Source organism: Barbatula barbatula (genome assembly GCF_947034865.1).
Source record: "Barbatula barbatula genome assembly, chromosome: 1".
Taxonomy (NCBI): domain Eukaryota; kingdom Metazoa; phylum Chordata; class Actinopteri; order Cypriniformes; family Nemacheilidae; genus Barbatula; species Barbatula barbatula.
Genome location: NC_136766.1, coordinates 22,136,001 through 22,149,306, shown reverse-complemented (window position 1 = coordinate 22,149,306; position 13,306 = coordinate 22,136,001). Strand labels below are relative to the sequence as shown.

Here is a 13,306-nt window from a genome sequence, read left to right as displayed (position 1 = left end):
CCTCTTACTCTCCAGTCTCCTCCTGTCTTCTTCTGCTTCTCTTACTCTCCAGTCTCCTCCTGTCTTCTTCTGCTCCTCTTACTCTCCAGTCTCCTCCTGTCCTCTTCTGCTCCTCTTACTCTCCAGTCTCCTCCTGTCCTATTTTGCTCCTCTAACTCTCCAGTCTCCTCTTGTCCTCTTCTCTGCTCCTCTAACTCTCCAGTCTCCTCCTGTCCTCTTCTCTGCTCCTCTTACTCTCCAGTCTCCTCCTGTCCTCTTTTGCTCCTCTAACTCTCCAGTCTCCTCCTGTCCTCTTCTCTGCTCCTCTAATTCTCCAGTCTCCTCCTGTCCTCTTCTGCTCCTCTAACTCTCCAGTATCCTTCTGTCCTCTTCTCTGCTCCTCTAACTCTCCAGTCTCCGCCTGTCCTCTTTTGCTTCTCTTACTCTCCAGTCTCCTCCTGTCTTCTTCTGCTCCTCTTACTCTCCAGTCTCCTCCTGTCTTCTTCTGCTCCTCTTACTCTCCAGTCTCCTCCTGTCCTCTTCTCTGCTCCTGTAACTCTCCAGTCCTCTCCTGTCCTCTTCTGCTCCTCTAACTCTCCAGTCTCTTCCTGTCTTTTTCTGCTCCTCTTACTCTCCAGTCTCCTCCTGTCCTCTTTTGCTCCTCTTACTCTCCAGTCTCCTCCTGTCTTCTTCTGCTCCTCTTACTCTCCAGTCTCCTCCTGTCTTCTTCTGCTCCTCTAACTCTCCAGTCTCCTCCTGTCCTCTTCTCTGCTCCTCTAACTCTCCAGTCTCCTCCTGTCCTCTTCTCTGCTCCTCTAACCCTCCAGTCTCCTCCTGTCCTCTTCTCTGCTCGTCTAACTCTCCAGTCTCCTCCTGTCCTCTTCTCTGCTCCTCTAACTCTCCAGTCTCCTCTTGTCCTCTTTTGCTCCTCTTACTCTCCAGTCTCCTCCTGTCCTCTTCTCTGCTCCTCTAACTCTCCTGTCTCCTCCTGTCCTCTTCTGCTCCTCTAACCCTCCAGTCTCCTCCTGTCTTCTTCTGCTCCTCTTACTCTCCAGTCTCCTCCTGTCCTCTTTTGCTCCTCTTACTCTCCAGTCTCCTCCTGTCCTCTTCTGCTCCTCTAACTCTCCAGTCTCCTCCTGTCCTCTTCTCTGCTCCTCTAACTCTCCAGTCTCCTCCTGTCCTCTTCTGCTCCTCTAACCCTCCAGTCTCCTCCTGTCTTCTTCTGCTCCTCTTACTCTCCAGTCTCCTCCTGTCCTCTTTTGCTCCTCTACTCTCCAGTCTCCTCCTGTCCTCTTCTGCTCCTCTAACTCTCCAGTCTCCTCCTGTCCTCTTCTCTGCTCCTCTAACTCTCCAGTCTCCTCCTGTCCTCTTCTGCTCCTCTAACTCTCCAGTCTCCTTCTGTCTTCTTCTGCTCCTCTTACCCTCCAGTCTCCTCCTGTCCTCTTTTGCTCCTCTTACTCTCCAGTCTCCTCCTGTCCTCTTTTGCTCCTCTTACCCTCCAGTCTCCTCCTGTCCTTTTCTCTGCTCCCTTTACTCTCAAGTCTCCTTCTCTTACTTTGCTTCCCCTCCTGTCTTCTTCTCGGCTCCTCTTTTGTCCAGTCTCCTCCTCTCTTTTCTCCATGCTCCACAGGTGTGATTTTTTGCAACAATTTTTTTGCTGCATGTCAATTCCCACTCTCTCACACATGTCACTTGCGCCCAGATCAATGGCGGATGCCAAATCTAAATCTGTGGCCTGTAGTTGGTCAGATAAAGTTTTTGTGAGCCCAAATATCTTCTCCAGCATGTAGATTTGCAAAACAAACTGTGCATCAATCAAGCCATTTAGTAATCTAGCCTCAATAGCTCTATGGCTATTTGTTTGATTGCTGACTTCCTCTAGTGTGGCTAAGATGCTAGGGAGGGTTTGCTTTATTGCCCAAAGACTATAGTACTGACATGCCCAACTGGTATCTGACAGACGTTTTAATTCCACAGCTCTTTTAGTGGGCTCAAGTTCTGTTTGTTTCTCCATGAACACTTTGTGAGTTACTGAATCAGAAAAAAAGTTGTAATGTAGCTGAACTGTGGCAAAGCAGTCAGCAACTGGTTTTACATTATGGAAACAGTCAACTAAAATCAGGTTTAATCTGTGTGCATGGCAGTGGATGTACACTGCACGTGGGACTTCTCTGCAAAATTTTTCCTGAACACCGTTGTTGCAGCCAGACATTACAGATGCCCCATCGTAACATTGTCCAACGCATGCATTTTTGTCTATATTGAATTTAGCCAATGCCCCTTTCACTGTCACAAGTAAAGACTCTGCATCCAAACCATCAGCTGGGACAAAATCAAGAAACTCTTCATGAACGTCATCATTGTGTATGTAGCGCAGAACAACAGATATCTGCTCTTTTTTGCTCACATCTTTTGTTTCATCCACCATTAAGGTAAAGTGCTCCCCTAGTTTAACTTAGTTACTAACCTGTTCTCTCAAAATGCAGGCCATTACATCAATTAACTCGTTCTGAATGTCATGATGGACATATTTTGCATTACCTGGCCCACTAGATAATTTTTTGGATACAGTGCTATCAAACTTCCCCAGCAGATGTAACATTTCAAGGAAATTACCTCTGTTGGTGGACTGTTTATTCTCTCGGTGGCCTCTCTGACCAATGGATTGAAACGCTGTAAAGCGCAGTGACTCAACAACTGCTCGCATGTAGATCCTGTTTTCTTTAACAATTGTCTTATGTCCTTCGTCATGGAGATGCGTAAAAATCCTCGATCCGTTTTTTTTCTCTCTCTCCTTAAATTCACACCACCCTTCCATTGCCACTTTGTGAGAAGCGCTGGCGTTATGTTGCGCCAGTTTCTCTGCTCCTTTTCTCCAGTTTTTAAACCCTTCCTGTGTGAAGCACTTTTCTGTGGGACCACCAGATCCATGCACACTGTGAAAAAAATGACGACAGGCAAAACAAAAAGCCGCGTCTTTTGACACAGAATATTCAAGCCACTGGTACTGTTTGAACCACGATTAACTAAAACCCCTGGATGCTAGCTGCCCCTGCGATCCAAAAGAATGACGCGGGTAGGATTTAAGTTGAGGCTGTCTTGGTTTCTCGGCTGGGCCATGGCTTAAATCCCCCGCCAAATCCACTCCGCCGTCAGGATTCCCACCATCCGTGCCCGCTGTAGCGCTCGATGAGGCAGCATTTTTTTGCATCCGCTCACCTGTCTCCTCCGCCTCGGGGGCTGCAAGCTGCTCCGGTCCCACCTCCGATTTCTCCAATTCCTCTGTGTCCTCGGTTTCAAAATCTAGTATCAAGCATGGCTCGCCCTCCACTGCAACGGGTATATTTTCACTATTTCCGTCTACTTTAAATTTCTTTTTTGGTATGACGAAGCGATCCATTTTTAGCTTCAATATATTAAGCGCGTAGCAGCACTTGCGGGCTCGCGACAGCGCCTTGAACGCAATGACGTAAGGCGCAGCTGCAGCAACGTTCATGGGGCATCGCAGTGATTCTTATGTTTATATTATTATTGTTCTGCGTAGTTTGAAGAGATATATATATTTTTATATATATATTAAATATTTTTTAATCAGGAAGGGGGGTCAAATGGGGGGTCGAGGCGTTTTTTGGAAGGGTCTTGAGACCCCCCTTGGCGCCGCCGCTGGCTAAAAGTAGCGTTATGTTGTGACCCTAACCCCAACTGGGGCCTGTATCACAAAGCGAAGTGAACAAACATTGAGTTGCTGAGTAAGTGTTCAGGTGACAAAACCAGACCTGGTTTAGATTGGGTTCAGCTGTAGCACAACGCTTGGTATAAACTTTTTATGTCAACTCTGGTTTTTTAATTATCAATTCATGTAATAAATATATGAATGTGTTTTAAATTATAATCAATTCATGTAAACATACAATACAAATAAACACTATTTTCTGTTCTGTTCATTTTCACACCGTCTTTATTGGTAAATAACTGTAAATTACCTGCTATGAAGTGCCTTGTCATTGGATACTTTTGTTATTGCCAGCCATCAGTCAGTTTGTAGAGTCTCTCTATAGAGATAGTTTCACAGGACGGACACGCCGGACCCAAAGTTAACATCCTGTCTGTGCTTGTTGATTGGTCTGGCTAGTAGCTACAAATATAACTATTTCTATTTTCTTTAATTTATATAAATACTTTATTGTATTGTATTAAACAATTGGTTGAATTTTAGTGTAAATTAATTTTATATTAAACAATTTGTTGACTTGTAACTTTGTGGCATATAAGTTTAGCCCGGTAATGGTTCTTCTACTGGTAACCAAAATAATAATAGACATACTTTTAACTTGCTAGCTAATGCACTATACTTGATATGTCTTTTGGTTATTTTCAGAAATAATCTGTAGGGACTCTATTCATTGGGGGTGTGTACCGGAAGTTAAGTTTAGAAAGCGCACCTGCGCATTCATGTTTGTTTATGTTGTTGCTTTGAAACGTCTATAAGCTCATATTCATTAGACAATTCGTTCTCAATTCATAAAACATGCTGCTCTACCTGCTGCCCATTGTGTCCTACTGTGCTGTGATGGAAACTGAGCTTCATGTTGGTTTGAAGAGACTTGCTTCGATTTTGAAGTCCAGATGGCTTGATTGTGAGGGGTGTGATAACCGCAGAAATCTCACCGAAGACACCAACCCTTCATAAATCATGCAGAAATGGGTCTGGAAGAGCTGTGGCTTGTAATTTCAGTCATAGTTCAGCATTGTAATGATTGATATTGATTGTTATAGTACCACAGCCTTCAATTACTAACCCAATACTATGAATTAGCATTAATGAAGTGGCCTGAACTACTCCTTTTTATCGGGCGGATGCTGCTGCAATTAGGCTATGGGACGTGAAGTCAGAGCCACTGCCTTTGAGCGGTGTAGCAATAAATCACATCGACTCTCTCATGAGCTTCTAACATCTCAGACTGCTGGGGATGAAATCTGGCCATGCAGTAAATAAGTTGTGGAATCTCCTGTGAACACGACTGTGTCTGTTTTTTGCACTTCAACCCTTTAAATGTCTCACGGTTGCTAGTTCTGCCAATCTTTCATACTAGCATCATGTGAACCTGTGCAAGAAAATATTAAATTAGAGATGTCTTTTCTTGTATTTCCTAAGCAACATCTAATCATTTTGTGTCCATGTAGAACACCTGTAGTTTGCCAGTGACTGTACAGTTCAGGGCTGGGTTTCCCGAAACCTTCGTATACGTCGTTCTTAAGAATATCTCGCTACCACTCTTAAGGTTTAACTTAAGAATGAATGAAGAAGAATGCCACCTGACCTGATATCCTAAGCTAATACCCGATGTCTATTAATTATTGCAATATAGAAATACAGCACCTATGTATTTCTGTATATGGGTTTGGATCTGCATAAAAAAATCTGTCAAATATGCTCAAAATGGTGCCTTGATCGTGAAATAAAGCACATGGCAGTGGTTACAGTGTAAAAGGTAAAAAATGGTACTAGTACATAAAGAATTAGATTATATTCAAATGTAGGGAGCCTTTGTCTATCTTTTAAGTGAGGCTTATTTTTTATTTTAACCAGTCTTTGAGTCAAAAGTATTCATATTATTTTGAATACTCGAACATAAAATAAAAAAATTGTTATAGGCCTATACAGTTTTTTAATGACATCTAGCATCATTATACATTGAATGGGCTAGCTAGATGATGTCAGAATTTAAATTCTGTTTATTTGCTTTGTGTGTTGTAAATAAGTTTGACAGGTCACAAGTTGATCTTGTCCTTTGGGAAAAGTTCTGAAGCCGCCTATAGCCAGTCTATCCCTGTATGTTTATAAGAAGCATGACACACACCCTGAAAAATATAGTGACTTCATTTAAAAAAACTTGATTACTGAAGTGTCCAAAACACACAAAAACCCATAGCAGGTTTTTTTTATGTAAGACCTTTGGGTGTTGGGTGTTTTCTCCAACCATGAGCATTCATTGTAAAAGGGAACCCCAGATATAATAAGAGAATAGTCATGTGCTCAGTAAGTGAATGGATATGGGTCACATTTGATTCCTCTTGCCCCTGCAACGCTAGAATGGACCCAAGAGACGCTGAGAGAATCCAGACTCCTCCGTGTTTTTGCCTTGATCTTTGAAAGTACTGCACGTAATTGTGTCCTAGGGGTTTAGGGCTTGGCCTTTAGTGCTTTTCTTTTATACCTGAGGTTTTCCCTGATACCTGTATATGCCATCTATAACAGCAGAACTTACACTTCTTTAAAGCTTCATCTGCATTTTATCTTTGCTTTGAGGGTCTTGTATGGTATAAAAAGGAACAACTAAAAAAATAAACACCTAAAAATAAATAAAATGATGGTGCCATGTGACAGTTATGATGTAAGTTGTTTAATACTGTATACTGTATACATTGTGCTTTGTTCCAGAAAAGGTTAAAGAAAGAAATACCTGCTTCCCCAGCCCTTTCCAATCTTAATGCATTGATTCGGCAAATTGTCAGCATTTTCTTTTCTTCAATTTGTTTTTCCCATTTAAGCTTAATCAACCAATAATATTGTTCTTGGATGTATTGCATTTTAAATTGCTTATAGAGATCATTGTAGTCCTCATGACAGCTGGAATGTAATGAGTGCTGGTTTATTACAATTGTGATGAGTTAGTCATCATCAAACAGCTTCAGTCATGGTAGCCTGATGCACCGTTCCACCGCAATCATCATTCCTCAGTCATAGTTTGTGAAGTGTATCAAGCAGAATTGAACATTTCCTTTAGCTTAGCCAGTTTCTTCAACAGGACAAATAAGCTAATTGCAAGCATGCAAATGGATCACATTAAGATGTTAATTTTTTTAACCAACCAACCTTTTGCCAACCTGTTCTGGTCTTCCTGAAGAGTAACACACTTTGATGTGATCTGGTTGACATTGTGCACCTCAGACAGTTTTCAGGCTACATTTATTGGTACTTCATTTCATTTTGTCATTCTCTGTTTGTTTCCATGGAAACAGATGAACAGTTCAGTCCATTGGCGCAATGCCCTATACGAACTACCCTCCATGGTTAATCTGCTCTTGATGCTTTGCGCTCAGAAGGAGCCGGTTGATAAAGAGTTTTTTACACAGGCCAGGGCATAAAATGCAAAAGGTGGCCACGTAGAGTGGCTTACACCGTGTCCTTGCAGAGGGAATGCACACACTTGAAGAGTTAAAAGGATGCATCAATACATAGAGTATATTGTTAACTTAAAGCATTCTGAAGAATTTTTTGAGACAGTTTGTCACAGTATGAAAGAATAACTGTTTTTGTTTTATGGTTACTCACAGCTACAGAGGGGAAGTGTGAAGAGGACTTCTGAAAAGCATCACATTTGCCATCAGCTTGAAGGGAGAGACATTTACAGGTACATATGGTATGGTGATTTTTGATCATTTTTAATCACATCATTAAAATCTGGTTGCTTTCAGTCACTATGAAATCAGCATGAAAATGTTATATTAAAACCTGGGAATTCAACCTGCTTATTTATCACTACCTCTATGATAGTCTTTTTTAAATATTCACACAAATCCACTGAATATTGATTATGATTATTGTTATGCTCTTGGTTTCTCAATATAGTTTATATAATCTCTCGAAGGACTTTCTTGAAAAAAATCTATTTGATTCTCTAATCCATGTCAGGCTACATTATTTTGGCAAAATAATGATAAATATAAAATTATTTGTCTATATTCTTGGGCTGCTAATATTCAGAAAATACATAGGCCTACATGGTGTAATCCTCCAGAGAGTATCTGGGGAAGGATAGAAGCTAGCTCCTTGCGGGTCTTACTCATTGTCTGCATTAGTTTTTGATTACAAATTCTAGGGATGCACCGATACCAGTATCGGTATCGGCCCGATACCAAGCTCACGTACTCGTACTCGTAAAAAGTCCCCGATACCAAAGACCGCACGTGCCGTAATTGACAGAACGTTCCAGTGCACACAGAGACACTTGCCGTAGCAGACACAATGTCATAGAGTGTTCACACCTAAATCGCGCTATTCGTGTGTAGCTGGACGCTTGAAAATTTTGAGTTTACTCACTTCATTCGCGCGTGGAATTCGCTTCAATCGCGAGTGGAATTCGCTTCATTCGCGCGTGGAATTCGCTTCAATCGCGAGTGAAATTCGCGTCATGGGAAGGGCTTCTGGCAGGCGGCTCCAGTCTTGTTGCGAAATGGCGGACATGGATTTTGTTGAGCAAGTAGCTACGCATAATGTGCAAGGGAAGGCTTGAAGATAGACGTAGACTCGTTCGGCGCCGTGTCTGGGTCCAGAGGCGCAGTCCTTCATTGTTGTTTCAGATTTCTGCCTCCGCTCGCTATGTCATAATCACGTCACTACTACAGCAGGCGCCTGACTGATTAACGCGGCGCTAATTTTCGCCAAAGTTCAGATTTTTCAACTCGCGCGAATAACGCGAACGCTCAATTCACGCCGTCTCATTCGCGTGAATCGCACCGCAAGTAGGTCTATCGCGTCTTTGCATTGATTTAACATGTAAATCACTCTCTCTTAACGCTTCATAGCAGTGTGGAAATATTTTAAAATCAATGATGACGACCGCATGGCAATCTGCATGCTTATGTCCTTGGTTTTGCCCTTTGGAGGTTTTTGGATGGACACTGTGAATTTTGGCTTTGAAAAGTTTTGATAAGAACATAAGATTGATTTATTTTTTCATAATATGAGTTGAAGTTGTTAAAAATGAAGATGCTGATATGTTCATTAGTCTCATTGTGTTGTTCTTAGAAAATTGCCACAAACTAAAAAAAACTAGTATCGGTGCTGGTATCGGTATCGGCGAGTACCAGGGAAAAAAGTATCGGTATCGTACTCGATCCTTAAAATGTGGTATCGGTGCATCCCTACAAATTACAGCACCCCTCTAAGTGTACTCACAACCTGATAGTACTCTGTACACTGAGAATCTGGAAACAGTTTCGCCAACACTTCAAACGACATACATTGTCAACTTTGCCATCTATTTGTTCCCTCCGCACTGGACTCAACTTTTGCACAGTTTAGGGAGAAAGGCCTAGGTTCATTTCATGATCTGTTTTCTGTTAATATATTCATGTCCTTTTATCATTTACTAAGATAGGTTAGGCTTGGAGATATTGAATCTATTTAGTTATTTTCAGCTACGCGATTTTGCTTAAACTTATTTATCTTCCTTTCCTTATCAGCCATATAATAAAAGACATTCTGTCGTACCCCAAAACATACAGACATGTTGGCTCGATATATAGCATGTTATATTTAATGCATATATTACAATCCCCTTCACTCTCTGGTCTCAAGGAAACCTGGGTCAAGGAGATCGGCTCAGAACTCGATGACACTTTATGGGATCACATTAATTGCTAAAATTAATTTGTTAAATACATGTATTTGCTCCTGTTTAAATCCGGTCCTATTTAAAGTTGTGCATAAAATGTATTACACCAAAGCAAAATTAAAGGAAACGTCTTTAAAGGTGTCATGAACTGGCCTTTTTTATTGTTTTGTACTGTTGTATGAGGTCTACTTATGATGTTCGTATGGTTTTAACATTCAAAAACATCAAAATCAATAAGTAATAGGCTATTTTCTACCCGGGTTTTGAGGCCGGCTCGACAAATGCTCCGTTTTAATGGGCGTGCCGCATTGAAGACTTGGAAGTAGACGGCCACTACTATGATTGGATAGCAGTTTGCGCAGTAAACCCAGTTGGAACCTTCTGTGAATCTGGTTAGATACGTAACACATTAGCCCCATTCGCATGGGATAAGCATTATCTGGGGACCTCGTGTGATTTAGAAATTACCTCCCTACAACTGTATTTCATGTGGCACTTTCGCACAGGATAAGTGAAGCCTGCGATTTTACTCAAATGTACTGACTTATTTCCCTGACGTGATAGTTTGTATAGCAAACAGTATAATTGTATGGTGTTTAATGATATATGACCGTACCTGTCAGCATTTGAGCCCCGTGATCACGAAATGGACAGAAGATCACGGGATGGCGGGTCTCAAATGTTACGAGAGTGTCCATGATAAATAAACAGACGGGAGAGTCCCGGCCAAAACGACAGTGTTGGCTGGAATGGATATGACCCAGCACCCGGAATAATATCAAAACACTTCAAAATAGCCTCCATTATTCACAAACGGTGGATAAAACCTTGAAAAATTATATATGAGCCAGACAAATCACAGAGATGCCAATTCGCATGGGACTAATATTATCACAGGACCTCTGTGTTCATCAAAATATGGTAGGTAATTTGTGGGGTAATTTTTTGTCATGATTCTCGAGTGGTGAGACACGGAGAGAGGACCCAGGTGCAAACAGCGGGTAAGGGGTTAACATATATTTAATAAATAATAAAACAAAGACCCACGTGGGGGTAACATAACATGACAGGACTAAGACTAACTACACTGAAACAAAACTTAAATTAACTCTTTGACATAACTACACATGACTAAACTAACATAACACAGGAACTCACCACACAAACCACAATGAACCAGCACAAGACAGAAGACACAAGGGCATTAAATAAGGGAGCAAATCAAGAGGGAAACAGGTGTAGGCAATAATCAATAACGAGGTAACAAGAGGATGGGAACAATGACGAGACCGGAGAGAGTATGGAAGGCCATAAGAACAATAATTGTCTCTCTCCACATTTAACATGAGGTTCTGTCATGATCCTGCTACTAAACCAAGAGAAACATGACATGATGCAGCAGAATCATGACATAAGCCTCTCCTAAAGGAGCAGCAACCTGATGCTCCTCAAGGCACAAACAAGACAAGACAGACTGTGACAATGGCAACAATACAACATGACAATACAATAAATCAAAACGGGCAAGCACAAGAGTCCAAGGGAAGGGGCACACAAGAGTCCAAAGGGAAGTCCAAACATGGGCAGACACGGACTGGGTAGCTCCGGCAGACATGAAAACACTAGCCGGCAGACATGAACAGGATGGCCGGCAGACACGAACACGATAGCCGGCAGACACGAACAGGAGAGCCGGCAGACACGAACAGGAGAGCCGGCAGACACGAACAGGATGCACTGGGCTGGAATGGCCGCATACACCGGGCTGGAATGGCCGCATGCACCGGGCTGGAATGGCCGGCTCCGCCAAGCAGGAAAGCCCGGCTCAACCAGGCGGGGATGCCTGGTTCCGCCGGGCGGGAGTGCCCAGCTCCACCGGGCGGAAATGCCCGGCTGCACCGACCTGGATGCCCGGCTGCACCGACCTGGATGCCCGGCTGCACCGACCTGGAATGCCCAGCTGCACCGACCTGGAATGCCCGGCTGGGGATCTTTGGTGGCCACAGGATTCCGGCGGCTTCGACCCTGGAGGGAAGACCGGCGGTCTCAACCCTGTAAGGCAGTCCGGCGGTCTCGGCCCTGAGCAGGAATCCGGCAGTCTCAACCCTGGTAGGGAGTCCGGCGGCCCCGACTCAGGAGGGAGTCCGGCGTTCTCGACCCAGGAAGGGAGTCCGGCAACCTCTAACCCTGGAGGGGAATCCGGCAGCCTCAACTGCTGCCACAACGATCCCTCTGTCTGCTGGGTCCGATTATGGCTGGTTCATTCTGTCATGATTCTCGAGTGGTGAGACACGGAGAGAGGACCCAGGTGCAAACAGCGGGTAAGGGGTTAACATATATTTAATAAATAATAAAACAAAGACCCACGTGGGGGTAACATAACAAAACATGGATACATAACATGACAGGACTAAGACTAACTACACTGAAACAAAACTTAAATTAACTCTTTGACATAACTACACATGACTAAACTAACATAACACAGGAACTCACCACACAAACCACAATGAACCAGCACAAGACAGAAGACACAAGGGCATTAAATAAGGGAGCAAATCAAGAGGGAAACAGGTGTAGGCAATAATCAATAACGAGGTAACAAGAGGATGGGAACAATGACGAGACCGGAGAGAGTATGGAAGGCCATAAGAACAATAATTGTCTCTCTCCACATTTAACATGAGGTTCTGTCATGATCCTGCTACTAAACCAAGAGAAACATGACATGATGCAGCAGAATCATGACATTTTTACTTTACAAATTACAGACATGGCTATTCGCACGGGATTAAGATCACATACAACCTCTGCAATTATTACAAATGACTAGAGGTCCTCAGGTAATATGAATCCCTTGTGAATAGGGCTATTATCAGGGCATATCAAGCGATCTCTAACAAAACAATAGGGATGCATAGTCCAAATATGTTTTACTGACATAAGATTGCTGAGCCTTTCATATCCGATCCAATATTGACGGCACAGCACTGATTTAAAATTTGAGTCTCTCCGCAAATCCAGAGTTGACCTGTGAAATGAAGCGAACAAACGCTCAATGTTTCACCCACATGAGATGGAACGTCTTTAAAAATAAACTTTCAACAACGCATTACTAATGTCGGAATCCGAAGGAAGGTTATGGAGCGACTGTGTTCTTCCACAACCAGGCACTGCAAAATATTTTGCGATCTTTAACGGCATGTTTATTGCTTGCTCGCTCTATCTGGATCCGTGCAACTTGTGTCAGTCTTTGGGGGATGTTACTGGGGCCTCTTCGTTTGATTTGAGTGTCTTAGCCCAGAATATCAAACAGACCCAGGGTTAAATTTGATTATTACATAAAAGTTGGACAGTCAGATTGGGGCTGTTGTTAAATTGAGCAGACAACTGGTTAAAATAAAGCCATTTCTCTCCTTGAACTGTTATCTATGCCTTTGTTACAAACCAGCTGGACTGTAATGCACTATATGTTGGGATGAGTGGGTCGTCTTTGACCCGTCTGCAGTTGGTGCAAAACACTGCAAAACACCTTTTGACAGGGACTCGCAAATCTGAGTATATTTCCCCCATTCTTTCATCACTTCATTGGCTGCCAGAACAATGTAGGATTCAGTTCAAAATTATTTTGTTTGTCTTTAAATGCTTAAAGCGGCAACAAGCAACTTTTTGACCTTAAAGTAATTTCTCTAAAATTATTTTAGTGGTAGGACAACTTTAAACTGGACAAATTTTACTCCCATTGCTTCCTAAGCACCCACCTATCGGCTGAAATTGCACTTGTAACTTTCGTCTTCGGGTCGGTACAAGCCCCGCTATCCCCTGCTTTATGGCATACGTCACATTTTACTCGTAGCCTGGGAGAAGTTAGCCAACAGCAGAGCTAACAGTAAGACGAAACAAACCAAAACCAATGAGGGTTTTGT

At 42.7% G+C, this 13,306-nt stretch overlaps 1 protein-coding gene across 4 annotated transcripts in view; it reads left to right on the top strand.

Moving 5' to 3' along the window:
- The window catches only part of tspan18a (tetraspanin 18a), a 54,075-nt gene that overhangs the window by 18,966 nt on the left and 21,803 nt on the right, over positions 1-13,306 (top strand). For 2 of the 4 annotated variants that reach the window (XM_079475151.1, XM_079475153.1), the window contains exon 2: positions 7,318-7,394. Coding sequence is in view for 2 of the 4 variants with exons in the window: in XM_079475150.1 (XP_079331276.1) it covers positions 7,401-7,403 (3 nt within the window). In the remaining 2 variants the exon portion in view is untranslated. Of the gene's footprint in view, positions 1-7,317; positions 7,404-13,306 lie in introns of all 4 variants that reach the window. The other 2 variants (XM_079475150.1, XM_079475152.1) reach the window with 1 other exon arrangement.